The 18,804-nt window shown below is 43.1% G+C and overlaps 1 protein-coding gene across 2 annotated transcripts in view; it reads left to right on the top strand.

Annotated features, from left to right (window-relative positions):
* Positions 1-891: 891 nt before the first annotated feature.
* SHTN1 (shootin 1) overlaps positions 892-18,804 on the top strand; it is a 64,224-nt gene continuing 46,311 nt past the window's right edge. Inside the window, exons 1-3 of one of the 2 annotated variants that reach the window (XM_082222670.1) lie at positions 892-997; positions 6,923-6,975; positions 13,268-13,328. In XM_082222670.1, coding sequence (XP_082078796.1) covers positions 940-997; positions 6,923-6,975; positions 13,268-13,328 — 172 coding nt within the window. In that variant the 5' untranslated portion in view covers positions 892-939. Of the gene's footprint in view, positions 998-1,272; positions 1,362-6,922; positions 6,976-13,267; positions 13,329-18,804 lie in introns of those variants that run through there. The other variant, XM_082222671.1, reaches the window with a different exon arrangement.

Raw genomic sequence — 18,804 nt, 5'->3', positions numbered from 1 at the left:
GAATCCTGATAAGATCAAGACTTTGTAGGTGAGTGGTTCCCAGGTTTGAGGAGTGCCTGTTATCAACTTAGATTGATACTCCAACTATATGCTTTCCTGATCAGGGATAGCTTGGCTACTGTGACTCGTGTTGATAACAATCTCATGAAAAACTTATGCACTTAATGTGGGGCTTCCCTTGAGGTTGCCTGGAAGCTGTAGCTAGTGCAGAACACACCTGCTGCTAGTTAGTTGAGTAGAGTACCTTGGCATGCACATACAGTCATATCTCTTCTTGCAAATGCTTCATGTGGCATTTTTTCAGGTTAAAAACGTGGCAAACACGTCACTCTGATTATGGACTTTTCGGTATGCGAACAGCACCCTGGAATGGATCCTGTCTTTTCCTTCAAAATGATAGTAAGATTTCACCGCACACTGTGTCCATGAACTCCCTGCCCTTTCTCTGTTTAACTGGGCCCATCCAATTTAATTCCACTGGGACCTTGCAACCACCACTGGGAACAGTGTGTGGCAAATATTTTGCAAGAGATGTAAAAGATGAAAGCTCACTCATTCCCAAAACAGGAGTAATGGCGAGAATAGAGCCATAACAGAAAAGGTCTGGGCATGATCACTACATGTCCATGACATGTTTGTTGTTTTGGGGGAGGCAAACTTTCTCTCTCGCTTCCTTAAAAAACAAACAAACAAAAAAACCTGGCTTCCCTCCTGCCCTATACGAACAGGGCGAAAGCGGCCGCCAGAAGGCCGGGCATCTGCAAAAGCGGCAGCAGCAGCAGTAGCAGTAGCGTGGCGGCCGCTCGAGGGCTCTGCCCGAGCGCACGCGGCCAGCCTCTCCGCCCCTCTCGGCGCTCGCAGGTGAAAGCGGCGCCTGCCTGACGCGCTCGGGCGGCGTTTCCGGGTGCCGAGCCAGACGCTCTCGGGCGGCCCGGCAGCATGAGCGGCTCCGAGGCGGCGAGGCAGCTGGAGCTGCTCGGCGGCCTCAAAGACCAAGGTAAGCCGCGCCGGACGAGGGCGAGGACCGGGGGCCCCAATGCACCGGCCGGCCGCTCCTCCTGCAGCGCCTGGGCGGGAAACCGCAAGAGGCTCGGGGAGCGGCTGGCGCACCGCTGCCGAAACAAAAAGCACCCGGGCGACCTGAGCGGCGCTTGGCCGCCCGCCTAGCGAGGACCCCCTCTGTGGGCGGGAGGTCGTGCCGCGCTGCGCTGCCCTGGGCCAGGGACGCCCCGCCGCCCAGTGTCAAAGGCGGCAGCCAGACGGCGAGACGCAGGGTGGCGGGGGCGAGGGGAGGGGACGCCGCGCGCGCGCGCTCCTCGCTCGTGAGCTCCGGCAACCGAATCCACCCCGCATTGGAGCTGGTAGGGAGATGGGTCCCCCTCCCCGGGGAAGCGCTTGCTAATAGGGCTGGCGTCTCTGAACCCCGAGACCTGGAGGCAGCTCTTCCACCCGCTCCACACACACACACACACACACCCAACCGGATTCGGAAGATTTCCCGTTTGCCTCCTTGTTTCTCCCTGCAGGAAAATGTTGGCAATCCCCTCTCCTCGGTTGCCGGGCAAATCGGGCGGGTTTGATTATTTAATCGGCTTGCGCCACCTCCTCCCATCGGCTGCAAAGGCTTATTGTTTTCTTATCCACCTGGCGCTGGAAGAGGAAAAGACGATTTGTGGGTTTGGGCGCAAGGGGTGATGAAATCCGTGGCACGTGCCTGGCTTTGTACGTCCCCTCCCCCTTACGAAAGAGCCTTATTCCCCAAAGTGAAACAATCCCTTTTTCCCAGTTGGAAGGGTTCCAAGAAAACAACGTTCGCCTGGTGTTTTTACGTTCCCCGCAACGAAGCGCAAAATGACTCAGACTAGGGAGTCTCCCCACTAATTGAGCAGAGAGCTGATGCTGATATAGGAGGCAACTTTTAAATGCTGTACATGCCTGCTGCTGGTTAAAATTTAACTAAAGGAAACATGGAGTAGTGGTTATAGTACTAGGCTAGGATTAGGGAATCCCAGATTTCTAAATCCCCATTCAGTGATGAAACTCATGGGGTGGCTAACTGCCAGCTAATGCTCTTGCTGCAAGAGGTACCTCACAGGGTTGTTGTGAGGATAAAAGAAGGGAACTGTACATGGGTGTAGGCAGGATTTTTGTTGGGGGGCATGCCTTTTTTTAGTGGGGCCAGAACCTCAGTTTGCTATGTATTTTTATTGATTTAGGGGAGCAGCTGCCCCTCCCTGCCCCCCTTGGCTATGCCCATGGAACTATATGAGGTCCTTGGAGAAAGGGGAAGCTTTAAAATATCTATCATCTAGTAGAATTGGGTGGTGGTCAGCATGCATCCCTGCTTCTTCCATCTGTTCTTCCATTGCCTATTCAGGCAGCTCTAGTTTTCAGCTTGTTTTAAACTTCAAGCCATGTTACCAGCCTCCTGTCAGTTCTGTGCATGCTGATGTGGGCAGCTTGTGGCATCTGAAGGTTTTCGCTGTTGGCATTTGACCTCCTAGGGAGTCAGACTGTTGGCCCATCTAGTTCAGTATTGACTACTGTGGTTGACAGCAGCTCTCCAAGGTTGCAGACATTCAAAATCACACAATTTTATATTTTGTGGAGAGCAGGATCTTACCTACAGTCACATTTCCTACTGCCCTCCCCCTTCTGCTGTCCATGCATTTGGAGAAAGTTTGAAAAGGGAAGCCATGCATGCAGAATGGTCATTCAGAACATGGTTGGAAATCATGAGGTGAAAGAGCAGGTTTGCCTTTTCAGGCATTCCCCCAGTGTACGGATATCACAAGGTAGGGCTCGCAGGGGATATTTGGGTGCCTGCTCTCCCACTCAATGCAGTGATCATAGAATGTCTGAACAGAGTTAACTGTTCTAGGCCAAATTGATGTTATAGGTTTGAAATACAGTGGTACCTCTGGTTACGAACTTAATTCGTTCCGGAGGTCCGTTCTTAACCTGAAACCGTTCTTAACCTGAGGTACCACTTTAGCGAATGGGGCTTCCTGCTGCTGCTGCTGCTGCGCGGCCGTGCAATTTCTGCTCTCATCCTGAGGTAAAGTTCTTAACCCGAGGTACTACTTCCGGGTTAGCGGAGTCTGTAACCCAAAGTGTTTGTAACCTGAGGTACCACTGTACTATGATGCCACTTTGAACAGTCATGATTTCCCGCAACGAGTTATGGGAGCTACAGTTTGTTAAGGAGAGCCCTCTTCTCCTCATGGAACAACCATTCTCAGAATTCCATGGGAAGAAGGATTGTTAAACTACTCTGGAAGGTTCTGGGAGGGCAAGTAGGAGCCTGCTAACAGCAGCTCTCAGAATTCTTTGAGGGAAGCCATGAATGTTTAAGGTGGTATCATAATGTGTCAAATGAATAGTGTGAATGTGGCCCTAAGGTACGGTGGTACCTCTGGTTATGAACTTAATTCGTTCTGGAGGGCTCTTCTTAACCTGAAACCATTCTTAATCTGAGGTACCACTTTAGTTAATGGGGCCTCCCGCTACCGCCGTGCTGCCACTGCACGATTTCTCTTCTTATCCTGGGGCAAAGTTCTTAACCCGAGGTACTACTTCCAGGTTAGCAGAGTCTGTAACCCGAAGTGTTTGTAACCCGAGGTACCACTGTATAGGGAGTGAGTGGCAGGAAAACATTATCAAACACTTGCTGTATTACAGTATTTTACACTTATCAGAGAATCTCAGTGGAGGAAATCATAACCAGGATGGAATGTGGAAAACCTACCCTCCCTTTAAACTTTGGAGTCATCCAATGTCCCCTCAGCTCCAGTCATTATCACATATTTCTACATGTTCACATATCAGCTGCCCACATTTACTGCTGACATGCATCCCCTGAATGTTGGTTTTTCCTTTTTTTTTTTTTAAAGACAGTTGTGAATATAGAAGTAGCCAAGTATCTAGCCTTCTTTTGTGTGCTGGATACTTCTGACTGTTGACTGGATACTTCTGACTATTAGAGTTTAGTTCCCAGGTCCTTTTGATTTCAGGGAGATGGAGGATGTGAGTCATAAATTCACGGAGAATAAATTAATGGTTGGTAGAAGATAAACCACAGGCTATTTGTCTCAATGACTATTTGGAACGTTCATGTGCAGAGACAGTATGTCACTGGCATACCATGAATGAGCAGGACGCTGGTGGTAAATAAATCAGGAAACCTTGACTTTTGGTTTATTGCTTCCTATCTATACCCTAAACTGTGGTTTGCTGCAGGCTTATGGAAGTTTGTGTTTTAGGGAGCAACAAACCACAATCTGATTTTGACACAATTATGAACACAAAGCTTCCTGATTTGTGCACACTGCTTTTACTAGGAGGAGCAAAGTGAGATCACTTGAGCAGTTAGTGTCAGCATGCTGCCTGTTCAGGCAAATCAAAGCCTGACTGCTGATTTGGGAATACCTAAATGGCATGGACACTAGTAGCTGCCTTTGCTAGCATTATAGGACAGTGTAGGCCAAGCCTACCCAGATGCTTAGAAAGTTGATGCTGTTTTAGTATTATAACTTTTGTATGCTTTTAAGTGTGGTTATATTTTTGTTTTGCTTTATCTTTTTGTAAATCGTTTGACTTTTTTGTTTTGTTTTTTACAATAAAGCAGTGTATACATGCATGTAAATAAATAAATAAGATTAGCCCTTGTTTCCCCCCGTAAAGAAATGTCTTGTTTCTGGTGGGCCTCCTAGTACTTATTTGGTTGCTGGGATTCTTACAAAGAATGTTGGACTAGTTAAACCTGAATCTAACTGTGTGTGGCAACTTATTGTGTAAATAGCAGTATATTCTTTGGATCAGTTAACCCAGATTACTTTGTGCGTGCCCCAGCAGATCCTGTATAGGCACTTAATGTTTTATAAATTTAAAACACAGATGAATGAGACCTTGTGGCTTCTAGGCCTCACAAGGCTGAAGCTACCTCACTCCTTTTTTAAAAAAACGAAGACCTAAGAGGCTATTTGTACTCTAGCCACAGACTACTAGGCATGTCTTCTCAGAAGTCAACCCCATTGAATTCAAGGGGATTTAACGCGGGTGGCGCTGTGGTCTAAACCACAGAGCCTTTTGTTGTTGTTTAGTCGTTTAGTCGTGTCCGACTCGGGCTTGCCAATCAGAAAGTCGGCGGTTCAAATCCCTGTGACGGGGTGATCTCCCGTTGCTCAGTCCCTGCTCCTGCCAACCTAGCAGTTTGAAAGCATGTCAAAGTGCAAGTAGATAAATAGGTACCACTCCGGCGGGAAGGTAAACGGCGTTTCTGTGTGCTGCTCTGGTTCGCCAGAAGCGGCTTAGTCATGCTGGCCACATGACCCGAAAGCTGTACGCCGGCTCCTTTGGCCAATAAAGCGAGATGAACGCCGCAACCCCAGAATCGTCTGCGACTGGACCTAATGGTCAGGGGTCCCTGTACCTTTTAAATTCTAAGAATCTGCATAGGCTTGCAGCCTGAGTCCGTGAAGTCTAGCACTTCTGTTAGCCTTTTATACTTCCAGAACTTCTGACTTTTCGCCTCACACTAAGGTTACCTTTATAAATACTTTAGAAAGTGCATCAATAATTAATAGATGTTCTGAATGTGTTGCAGATGAGACATTGTCAGAAGGAACAGTTTAAAGCTGGGCAGAAGACATGGTACAGGAATCATCTTGGGCTCCGTGACAACTGGTTAATCTTTCATGGAAAATGTCTCCACATAATTTGCTAAGCAGCAGGTTAAAGTCTGACTCACTTTTTTATATAAAAGCAGATCACAGAGTGATACCCAGTTGTGTGTCGTGATCAGAGTAGACCCACAGAAATCAATTGACAAGTCCAAGTCGGGCATCACTCATTGGGTTCATAGTGCCTCTATAGTGCTAGAATTACACATGCCTGGCAAAGACTTTTCTATTCTTTAAACATCTTTTTAAAACGTAATCTCAATATTATTTAATTTAGGCTCTTCTAAACTGATAGGGATTACCTGGTTTTAGGTTGTGTCTGGGTGTTTTTGCTCCTTTTGTATGATTAAATTGTTCAATATTTTCCCCTTGACTTGATTATTGGCTGAATTGTTTGTATTTTTTATGGTTTTACTTCTGGTTTTAGATATTAGCGTTGTATGTTGCCCAGAGACCTCTTGTATGAGATAACAAATAAATATAATAACTAAATAAATAGATACCTGCAATTTCTATGCAATATTGCTTTTAAATGCTGCTTTTATTTGTTATTAGTTTTAGTGTTTCTGTAATTTTGTTGTTGATGTAAAGCTCTCCTGGGAACATTTTAAAGGGCAGCTTATAAATGTTATAATAAATAAGCACATGACTTGCAGCTGGACGTGTGAACTGAACCTGCTAAAAAGCATTTTGTTTGTGGTAACAATATCAAAGTTATATGTATACTGTCATAACTGTGACTGTGTGTGTGATGTTGTGTGAGCCATCCTACAGTTATGCACCGCTATGCACACCTTGTGGGGAAAATTAGAAATCAGTAATTAAAATTAAGTTGAGGCTATAAAGTCAAAACACCATTGGTGTTGCAGTTACTGAAGATCTAACTTCACTCATGATGTGATTATACCAGCTAGTTTGATTGTGAGAGAACATGAGTTCAGTAATGCAAAATTTCTAAATAAAGGGTATATTCTGCACGAGTAACAAAATGACTGGATATATAGCATCCTAAATGTCTTTTAATTGCTCAGATAATGTCTGTGATGATTCTATGATACTACCTGAACACTCTTTTAAAGTCCTGTATAAATGCTATGTATTATTCCAGTAAGCAAAGTGATCTTTATTATAGACTTGCAACATGATGTTTGCAGCTGTAAAATTTATGGATGTGTGAAAGTTAATGAGATTTCTATGAAGAGCACCACCGAGATAACTTTTTATGTATCTTGTTTTTGTAGCTATTGGTGAATATGAAGATCTAAGAGCAGAAAATAAGAAAACAAAAGAAGAGGTTTGTACTTGTTTTCATGTGATATAAAATATTGTCTAACTATTGATTTTGATGGACCTTGGCACAATTGGCATTTCCCCTTACAAATATTTTATCCATATGAGGAAGTATTTGCAGCAACTTCCATAACCATAGTAGTACTTTGGTACCACTGTGATGGTGGAAATTACTGGTATGTATATCTGTGTATCACCAATTTGCTTAGTAATTTTGTCCTTTATTTACTTATTTGATTTATACCTGCCTTCCACAAAAGGAGGCCAGAGCAGCAGAAATAAAACTGTACTATTTAAAAAGTTCTAAAAACAGTTTAAAAATACTATTTTAAAGCATTCACATTCTCTCAGTCAATGATTTCGTTTTGCCAGATTCAATGTTGTTCAGCCATCAAATACCTGGCTAAACAGGATTGCTTTTAAATTCCTCTTAAAAGTCAGTAATGAGGGAGACAGATGTACCTCTTCAGGGAGCCACCACTTACAAGGCCCTGTCATGAGCCAATGCCAACCAGCAGCTCCCAGCAGTGGCACAGTGTAAAGTCATACTGTATATGTATGTCCCAGTGGATAACAAGGCCATAAACGTCTACTTAGAAGTAAGCCCCATTAAGTTCAGTGGGACTTTCTCCCAGGTAAGTGTATCTTGGATTGCAGCCATAGAATGAGAACTGCCAAACTTGATATGTTGATATAAGAGAATTCTCGTTGTAGTTAGCTATAGTTGACATTGCCCGTATTTAGTTCAGATAAGAAAATTTCTCATGCAAGTTTTCAGCAGAAACCAGTAACAAGACTACTTCCTTATTTACACAGTAATTTCAGACTGTCACCACCACCACAATGTGCCTCTTAGATCATGATTCCTATCCTAATCCTGGCCTGGATGCAGTTTGCAAGCCGGAGCACACACTGCAATCATTTTCTTCTCCTGCCTGTTAGAGGTGCAAAGCAAAAACCAATATCAGGTTTCTTGCAAACTCCTCCCTACCCTCCCACACAAAGAAATGGGTAGAAACCTAGTGCTCATGGTGGTTACTACAGCAAGTGAAACAGTGAACTATGTAGAATGACTCCCATCACCATTCCTCCCCTCCATCTGAACCCAGTGCCCTGGTCTAATTCAGTGGGAAGGTCTGTAGCTCATTGGGAGAACATCTCCTTTGTATGCAGAAGATCCCCAGCATCTACAGGTAGGCTGGGAAAGACTCCAGTCTTGAAATATTGCAGAACAACCTTCAGTCAATGTAGACAGTACTGAACTGGATGGGCCATTGGTCTGAATGAGTATAAGGCAGCCTCCAACATTCCATTCCTAAAAGATGGTCTAAAGTTGCTTGTGGATTGGATGACTGTGAATAAATAGAAGCTTAATTTGGACAGGATGAAGAAATAGCTCATGGTGAGTGGTCCCAACACTTGGGGAGCGATGGAAATGCCCATCCTAAATAGGATCACACTCACCCAGAAGGGGCAGCTTGGGAGTGCTCCTGGCAGATGTCCATGCCAAGACGATGTCCACAATCACGTTTTATCATATTCTTTTGATTCGTCAACCACATCCCTTCTTAGACGAGAGGGATTTGGCCACTTGTTGAGCATCCTTGGTTTGTAGTCTAAATGTGAGTTGCTGTTTCTTTTAAGCTGTGATCCTATACCCACTTTACTGGTAATGAGCTTTGTTGAGCTTAATGGGACTTAAGTGAGTAGATATGTCAAGGATGGCACTGGTTTAGGTCTGGCACCCTCGAGGAAGCATCTTCTCCCATACGTACTCTATTGCCTTTCGAGATCCAGTACTTGATGGGCCATCAGAATATTAACACCCATAAAGCAAGTTTCCCCTGTGGTCTCCCAAAGTTGTGATAGCTGAGGACAGAATCTGAGAGCTCGTCTTTTTTAGATCAGTTTAAATATTTTTCTTTCTTTTTAAACAGGCTTTAAGTTAATGTGGCTTGATACTATTGAGGCTTTTATTGCTTTTATTGCTGCTGTTGGGTTTTTCCATTTACTGTTTTTGTGATTGCCTTTATTGTGTTGTGAAACTTGTACTGAAAGGTGGGCAATTAATCTTCTAAATGAACAATTGTTTGACCAACAATGTCAGTAGGTGAATCTTGCTATGCTCCCCCTTGCCTTTACTGATGCATTGTGGCTGGGGCTTTCCAGGGGTGTGGGTTTTGTCATTGCAACTTCCTAATTCATAATAATTATGTGTCCTCTACTCTGTTTACATGCCATGATAAGCCATAAACCTTGGCTTACCACCAACAAGCACTTTGCTCAAGCACACTCACTGTTGAATTGTTCCTGTGTCACTCCACCCTTCATGGAGCTGGGAGCAACAAACCACAAGCCTTGGTTTACTGCAGGGTTTGAAGGGCTGTCAGGAGACATTCTTCTCTTTGAAGGAGGCCACCACCTGAAGGGTCATCCAGTCCTTGTCCAATTTAAGATAAGCTCTACAAGAAGGGAGAGGGCCTTGAAGTTGTCCATTATCAGTTGGCACCTGGACAGAATGCACTATATTTCTGTTTGAATTACAAATTTGCACCTGTAAATATAAATTGGCATATGAAAAGGCCTTTTGTGTGATGAATTTTTTTGACAGTAAGGGGCTACCCTAGACTAGTGTACTAATGTCACAGATAAAACTATGAGAGGAGGATACAGTGTTGTGTAGTCCTCTCCCCACTTTCCAGCTCAAAACAACTTCTTGTAAGACTGCAGTACACCCCTACATCATCAAGACTAACGATCGTCAACACTAACCAGAATTGCTGTCTGAATCAGGTTTTGAAATTGATGCAGATTTGCACTCCGTAGCTGAGATGGAACCTGATACAAGTCACTGATGTAATGCTTTGCCATGGTTAAGGCTGACAAGGGAATGTTGGAGGAAATTCATGTTGCAGGGGTTGGAAGTGAATGGACATGATTGTGACTAGCTCCTGATCTTTTAACAACAGTTAAGAAAACAGTGGCGTTAACATCTGCACTGAGACAAATTTTAAGAGAGTCAGAATAATAAGTCGTTGGTTATCTCTAATCCATATTTCTGAACTTTTTTTTTTTTGCACATTGCATGTTTTTGTTCATGGAAATAACCAGTTTCTGTTGCTAGAAAGCTATACATTTGCACTGGTCCCTTTTCTTGATTTCCATTCACAGTCTTCTCATAAAGTAAATACAACATACTATTGATTTACAGCAAAACTATCCATATATTCAGGCCTCTGAGTCTGATCAGTGTGAACCACTGACATGAATATTTCGTCTTCTCTTCCATACCCTAAGAGGGTTTGTCTTTTTGTGGATGTTTTTGTGTGTTAAGATTTGAGAAAAGAATACTACTTTGGAGGCAGGGGCAGCTGGCACCTCCAGAATTGCTGTCCTTGACCATTCATTTGCATTCTAAGACATAAAGGGCTTCTTCTTTAATATATTAAAAGGTAGAAACTCCATTGTTGTGGCAGGCATATCTGGTTTTTCAATGAGACATTTTAATTCTATCTTCTCCCACAGTTGCTTATCATTTTGCTTTATTTCAATGAATGGATATGCAGGCTGCAGTCCTGAAATTTCAGTAGAATTTGGATTTTGCTAGGTTGAAATAACAGCTAATGTTTTCCAAACTCAAGTCTTTCTTTGACAGTTACCTTTGTATAACAATGCCTTGAAAAGCTGCAGAGCACAAATTAGATGTGATATGGGAGATCTGCGATTTTTCCAGGTTGTCTTTCCCTGGCCTGCCAGTAAGAACTATGAGGCCTTTGGGAGCTAGGGGCAGGGCCTTTTCAGTAGTGGCCCCACACTTTTGGAACTCCCCACCCAGGGAAATTTGTATGGCTTCATCATTGCTTGTTATTATTCCCTAAAATGTGCATAGTTGATGGTATGTGTCAAAAAAATGTCTACTGATGTCTACTAACTGATTTTTAGTTGAATTAGTGTGTGTGTTTAAAATTGTAAGCTTCCCAGATGACCTGTTTAACGGAGAAGGGGAGGAACTTCAGAAAGTTGTTTGCCAAACTGCTCTCTGAAGTGCCTGCCCTCTCCATTAAACACAGCTGCAGTGAGGTTTAATGGAAGGGGAGGAGGTGCTTCAAATAACAGTTTGACAAACTTCTCTCTGAAGCCCCTCCCTTTCCTTTGGAGGGGATAGGGAGGTTTTTGAGAGCTGTGAGGGGGTGAATGTTGTGTAAAGGGAGGAGGGTTGGCCAGGTGATGGGAAAGGGCACTGGAAAAGGGGTTGGTGAGCAGAGCAAGCAGGGTCAGGAATCCTTTGTTAATAAACGAACAAATAAAGGTAAACGGAGATATGAGCATGGTTCAATCAAATTTCGAAGTTGCATGGTGGAGAGAGGATAGACATTTCCCCACACTAGTATTCCAGTCAACTTCTCCCACCACCCACACCAAACAAAGGCTGTTGTTTTTCTGGTGCACCCCCCCCCCGTAAGGCAAATATCAGTCAGTATAAGTGGTGTGATTTATATTGTGGAAACTTGCATGTGGCGATGTGTTTTACCTGCATAATGGCCTTGATCCAGTTCAGTCCCCTTCCCCTATAGCTGCTTATAACTTAAAAGAAACAAGAGGGCCTGGTCACAGATCTCCTGCATCACATCTTCCTTGACTTTTAACCCTTAGCGTCTCCTGTTTGTGCACATGCCATATATGTGTAGGGGAAGCAGATCATGTTGCCGGTCCTGCCCTGTCCTCTGTGCATTTGTCAGAAGGTGAGCATGGGACTTCTGACACATGTAGAAGTCAGGAGTAGGGCTAGCAGGCTGGTCCCCTTCCTCTTTCACTTGATCAGTATATATGCACTTAGAAGGTGAGGATAGGTCTCTACTGCCTGATTTGTTTACCCATTCAAGGGATTAGTTGAACTTTGGAAGAAAAGGTGAGATACCCTAGGACAATTAGTCATTCTTGAATAGCTTATAACTGACTGAATAGATGTCATTCAAATGAAAGTACGGTCATGGCATGCTAAGGTGGGTGTAATACTTTGCGATTACAAGTAATGGGTGTAGAGGGAGGAGGACTGAATCACCCAAGAATTTGTCTCTGTGGGCAAGGAAGGCTTGTAACAGCAATTCTTAACCATCCAGGTTTGATGAGTCTGAGCATCTGTGATTGTATAAACAAGCCCTAGAGCAGTGGAAGAATATGCTTTTTAAGGGCTGTACAAGAATCCCCTTCGTGTGCTTTGTGGCCCTGAATCAGGGCTACACATCCCACCCTGGATTCTTCTGCACAACAGTTGAGCGGGTGTGCATTAAAAACTTTTTGAAAAGGTTTGGATGCACATCACCATGCAGGATCAGGTCCTCTTGCTTAACTAAGCAGGAACATCCGATCCTGCATGGTGCTGGCTGATCCTCCTTCAAGAGTGATTTCCCTGCACATAAAGGAAGCAGCTCAAGAAAAAGTGACCAGCACCATGCAGGATCAGAGCCTTCCATTTGACATTTGTTAGGAGGGAGGATCCAACCCGGCTTAGTGCTTCTTCATAAGTGGCTTTCCTTGCTCCACTTTCACTAGCTGTGGGAAAGGAATTTCCTCTGAGATAAGAGCTGTTGAAGCTGTAATATTAAGGTGGAACGTTAAGTTGAGAAATATCAAGGTAGTCTGAGCTGCTAATAACATCTTTAGAGGAAACCTGTCCATTTTAACTTGCATGTCCTCTCCACAATTGATAGTGCAGCTTATGAATCTTGTCATTTGAACCTTGAAGCTTTTTGTAAAAAGGTAAAGGTACCCCTGCCCGTACGGGCCAGTTGTGACCGACACTGAGGTTGCGTGCTCATCTCGCTTAAGAGGCCGGGAGCCAGTGCTGTCCGAAGACACTTCCGGGTCACGTGGCCAGTGTGACGAAGCTGCTCTGGCGAGCCAGCGCAGCGCACGGAAACGGCGTTACCTTCCCGCTATAAAGCGGTACCTATTTATCTACTTGCACTTAGGGGTGCTTTTGAACTGCTAGGTGGGCAGGAGCTGGGACCGAACGACGGGAGCTCACCCCGCCGCGGGGATTCGAACCGCCAACCATACGATCGGCAAGTCCTAGGCACTGAGGTTTTACCCACAGCGCCACCTGCGTCCCATAGCTTTTTGTACTGGAGTTTAAAAACCAAAAGCAGGAATTGGCTCCAAATTACCATTTGCCTTTCTTTAAAATTTGGTTTTAGCTTTACCCTAATTCCTGATCGTTGTTTTGCTTTCTGTTGATTATGTGGAAGTTGATTTAATTATTTAATTTCTGAAAATGCCATTTTATCTTCCGGCAGTGTGACAAAATCAAGCAGCAGAGAGATGAAGCAGTCAAGCAGTTGGAAGAGATTCAGAAAAGTAAGTAGTGTTTTCCAAAGGAATAAGGGTTCTTTGCTAACAGATCAAATGGGCAAACACCAGTTAGCTATTTCTGAGTACCTTTTGTGTTGTGACTCAGATCTAACTTTTGGAAATCTGTACAGTAATTCAGTTACTCTGGGGTTTTACCTTCACAGGTTTTTAAAAATAATTTTTTCATTTTCAGATTTAGCAAGGAAAGGAAAAAAAAGAGAAAAAGAAAAAAAGATTAATTGAAATTTAAAAAGAGAGAGAAGATTAATAATAATGTACAAAAATACTACTAATAACAGTAGTCCAATTAAACAGAGTAAAATACATTACACAGAGTGATTATTATTAAAATCAGACATTCTGTCAGATAAGAGTTTGCTCCCCTGAGGAATTCAACTTACCATCCCTGCAAACTTTTCTCCTTAACATTCTCCAAACTTGTCCCCTAATAAAAAGTTAATCAGGTACCCAATCGATCTCTCAACTGGGAGATTTAAATCTTTGAACAAGGCTGCTCTTAAGTCCTTGTGGATTGGGCAAACCAGTAAGTAGTGTGGTACTGACTAGGTGCGATATGCTTGGCCCAGGAGTGCCAGCTTAAAATACATTTTGGGAGGGGGGGAGGTGGTAAGCCCTGCTGCACATAATTGATCACATGACACAATGCACGCACACCATTTGAATGGCAATGCCCATCAAACAGAAAGGGGGGACCCCTCAAATATTTTACTGAGCAGGCCGAAGTGACCTTGGCCCCTAGGAGTTGGCTTCTATGGCTTGGCCCCACAAAGAAACGGGTAACTTGGAGGAGGTGATCTTTGTTTTTGGTTTGCATTACCATCTCTGCTTCTTTAAGGTCATGCTCAGGAATGGGCAATGCTAATATTCTCATTGCCTTGGGCCGGGTTTTAGTGAGGGGTAGCAACAGTGGGATAGACTTGCCCACTTCTGCCTTCTCTGAAGCCTATTGTAAGACCCCTTTGTGTCCCACATTTCCTTTGGCACATACAGAAACCTCGAGAAAGAGGGTCACTTTCTCCCCACTTTGCATCATATTCTTTCCCTCCTCAAAATACAACATGAAGTAGTCCTAATAGTCCTCTTGTGGGATTTCCATTTCCCTGTTGTAGCTGGTAAAATCTTCCAGATGTTGAACCGCCATGAAAATGTGTAGGAATGAAAGCAAAAGCTGAGACAGGTTGAGAGGCAGTATTATGGCAGTCCCTTGAAATTATCCTTGCTCTCCACCCACAAAAAATGCGGAAGATAAAGCTTGACAAGGATGACCTTTTCTGGCACATTAGGCACAAAGTTTTTCCTAGCAGGGATTCTGCCACCCCCTCTGCCACCCCTCCCCTGCTTAAATGCCTCATGAGAAGCATAAGTTGATGGAACTGCAGTTATGAGAAAGATTTTATCATCTAAGTTTTAAAGGTAATTGTAGAGCTTTGAAAGCATCATTTACTTCTTTCTAAATAAATCGGAAGCAAGCTGCATATTGTTTTTTCAAAAAAGTTATCGTAGGGCACACAAATGCTGTTAAAAGTAGGCAGACATTCAAGTGGCATAGTTCTCCCTGTCACAAAGATGCAGCGATGAGGAATTTCTGCCTGTTTTGCAGACTTTTGAAAACAGTAAACACTGTTTTTGTGATTTAATGCCAAAAACATACGTCAATATGCTTTCTAGGCACTTGCAACCTCATGGAAAACCTACATTTCAGTTCTGACATGGTGAAGGCATCACCAGTTCCATTTACATTTTCTGGTCAAAGAATCACTTCTGTTTACTGTCTTATTGCAATCTTTCTTTCTTCCTTCCTTCCTTCCTCTTCCTTCCTTCCTTCCTTCCTTCCTTATCTGTATAGGGGAATGAAATATTCCTTTAAATACTTCCATTTGGATAGCATTACTTGGGTTGAAAAGTGGCAGCAGTATTTGTTCTCCAAAAGACTTATTCTTTTATAAGTAAAATTACTTGAAACGAATACACTAAATGCCAGCTTTTGCCTCCTTCCTTTCAACATTTGTCAACTGCTGAAGTATTTTTATTTTTTATTTTTTGGAATACCCAGAATGCTAGCCAGGGACTGATAGACAGAGAACATCTTCTTTAGTTCAAAGAATTGCAAGGAAAAGAAATCTCTGCCCTTGCCCTCTTTTATTTACATTTTACGTTTATTCATGTGTGCTTTTGCTATTCTTGCCCACATATGGAGGGTTCTAATTGGAACTGGCTGTGACGGCTGTGTGGAACTCTTCCTTTGAATATCTCTGTGTTGTGAAATGGGGTGGGGACCCAAATTCAATATATTGGAGAAGGCTTGTTTGCTTTACTGTCTAAGGCTCAGGCTGCTGACTTCTTTATGAAAGATCAAGCACATCTACATAACCAAATTTAAAGTGGGTATGATGATGTCTCCCACTGGCGCAAGGAATAAATATGCTAACAACTCTCCCCACCCCCCATCCCCTCCACCAAATATCCAGTTTTCCCTCTTGTGTGATAATGGTTCTATTGATGCCATGTGGTGTCTGGAGGTAACAAAGCACAGCTAATGGGAGTGGAAAGCCCTCCCGTGAATAGCTTCTCAAGAGAGGAGATGACAACAGTACTGCAGCCTGTTATGTTAGGTCTCTGTCACCATAGTATGTTTTGTTGCAGTATTAGGCATTAGCAATAGAGGGTTAAAAGAAAGAACCTGCACCTCATACATAGATGACAAAGAAATTTACATGGCTGGGGTTTGCGTCGGTTCATAAATGCAGTAGAAAAACCTACAGTGAAATAGTCCTAAACTTTAAGCTGTTTTGAAATAATCTGGTGGAGTGGCTATATGTTGAGGGGGGGAAAGGCCTAAGTCAAATTCCTGTGAAAAGAAGTGGAAGGAATAGGGCAGGCACACACAGACACCTTGTGACTTGTTAATATGTGCTAGTGATACTGGGAATTCAAGAGCCTGGCAGAAAATGTCAAGGAGTGGAGTCTTAAAATTTGAAAGTAATATTTGCTCTTGTAAAATGCCGTGGGTTTTCCTTTATCTTCCTTTTCATGTGCTTCACCCCTCCCTTTTTAAAAAAAAGAAAGGGGGGAAAAGACATACCTTGTAAACATAGCGATAAAATGCCAGGAATATTAGGATTTTACAGCAATAATGGAGCCCATTATTTAAACGACAATATAAAAGGCAATTATATTGATGAAGAGCTACACGGGCTTTGTGTCTGTGAATAAACTTGGCCTGCGCTCAGCTTCTATTTGTTCTCCCGGCATAAACACATATTGTGCGTGATTCCTGTTTAATGGGGCCCAGTCTGTATGCCAAGCAGCTGCATTTTAGGCCCTATAGCGTGATTTCATAGCTCTCTGAAAATTGGTTCTATTCAGCAGAAGAGATAGGAGGTGGTGGTAGGGGGGGAAGCTTCAACACACAATCATTTCTTTTCAATTGGAGCCAGAAAGGTTGATGACAACATGACCATTGTGTGATAATGATAAGACCACTAAGGATCTGTACTTCTCATCAAGGCTTTCACACAACAGCAGATACAATTTAATTCACTGCTCTGTCAGCAGTGCTGATACCATTATGCCGTCTGTCTCCACAGTTATAATCACTGTCCTCCGAGAAATGCAGTTGAAATGATCTTGAGCAGTCAAAGAAACTCTCAATTAAGGCTGCCACTTCCAATGTGTCAGATTGTGTCTTATGCACTTGGTACAATTTTCACTTCCAATCCTGTTTATTTACAATGTCGGCCAGTAATTACGCTTAACGTGTCATTTAGTGAGGGTGCCCCTGCCAAGGAGATTGTTGGGTGCTGCAGTGCCATTGAGGGGGAGTTTCTTGCAGTCAATGCCATCAGCGGCTTTTAGTCCCTGATGGGATGCGGTAGTAATGTTGATAATGCAAGTATCACGCTCATCAAGTCATAATTAGATGCCACTCAAATGTGCCACTTGTAATAACAGTGTTGATTCATGTTTTCTCGGCGACTGCAACTACTAATTAGTTAAGTGGTTTTTGGTTGGCCTGCATTTGCTGCATATTATTATTACCCCTGAAAAAATGTTGAGGTTGGAGAGGTTTTTGGCCACTTAGTGTTGCTTTATGAATTTTAATATCAGCATAATAAGAACTTTGGACAGTCTTAGGAAGGGGGGGTGTATGTATGTGTGTGTATATATATATATGTGTGTGTGTGTGTGTGTGTGTGTGTGTGTGTGTGTTCAGATACATTTTACCTTCGGAATTTAATCATAATTGCAGGTTAACTAATCTTTAAATGAACCATGAGGTCTTAAAAAAAGAACCCTTTATATTTTACATGAAAAATCTAGTTAATTTTCACCTCCTACCATTAATGTAAAATGACTCTTTTTTTTTAATGCACTACTCCTACCCTTTAATGTAAAAGGAATCAGAACTTTCTTGGCTAACTTTATGAAACAACAAAGTAGCTTTTTGGACAAATGCCATGTAATCACTTTTTCTTTTCTTTTGACAGTGGATTAGACAGATGTCACAACTCGGTGACACATTATCAATAGCTTATTTTTTCTGTTTGTTGTGATTCTTCAGGCTGGAATGCATTCTACGCTACCATACATCCGGGTACCAAACCTGAACTACCTGGTCTGTGTATCTGCATAATACACGCTGGGTGAAATTCAGTGGTGTCTATGTATGGACAAAATGGACATCTGCTTGCACAATGGGACTTCCCTTTCCTCTTCTCTCCAGTGCAGCTCCCTGAAGCTGGGGGTGCAGAAGCCAGCTCACACAATGTTGAATTTTTCCCACATTTCCAAATGTACATTTTACACATTGAATTATACATGTAAAACCTGTTTTGTGTACTCTTAGAAAATTGTAACGTGCCAGGTTGGTGTGGTAGCAGACTACAAAATACCTTCTTTAGCAGGATCCAACCTATGAGCTTTGCTTTCTTGGCTCAACATCTTTAGATTTCTAGCGCATTGAAGTTGGTTTTCCATGCAGCCTGATCCTATATGTGTTTATTCAGAAGTGATTTGCACTGAGCTCAGAGGAGCTTCTTCCCAAGTAAGTGGGCGTAGGATTGTGGCCTAAGAGAGGTTGGCTGATGACCATTTGTTTTATTATTCTTGCCTTCCACTGCAGCATGTGGCAGAGATTATTTGCGGCATTTCCCCATGCTTTGCTCAACTCATTCCATTTTCTGACAGTATGTCTGCAGCGCATGCAGTGCTTACTCCTGTTCTTGGCTTATGACACGCTGCCAAATAGGTAGCCTGGGTTGACCTAATAGAAGATAAACCTCTTAAAGTACAGGGCTTCTGTGTTCTTTTGATTATTGGATCCCAGGGCTGAGTATTTCCCTTGGTGTCTCTGTGTTTCTACCTCATCTACATGGGAAACTACTGCCATGTGTTGGTTTTCGAGGCCCAGCTATAACAACACATCTAGGCTCTTGTGGTGTGTCTATGTATATCTCCTTCG

This window comes from Podarcis vaucheri (assembly GCF_965113315.1).
Source record: "Podarcis vaucheri genome assembly, chromosome: 5".
Classification (NCBI taxonomy): domain Eukaryota; kingdom Metazoa; phylum Chordata; class Lepidosauria; order Squamata; family Lacertidae; genus Podarcis; species Podarcis vaucheri.
The sequence above is the reverse complement of the archived record's forward strand: the minus strand, read 5'-3'. Positions and strand labels throughout refer to the sequence as shown.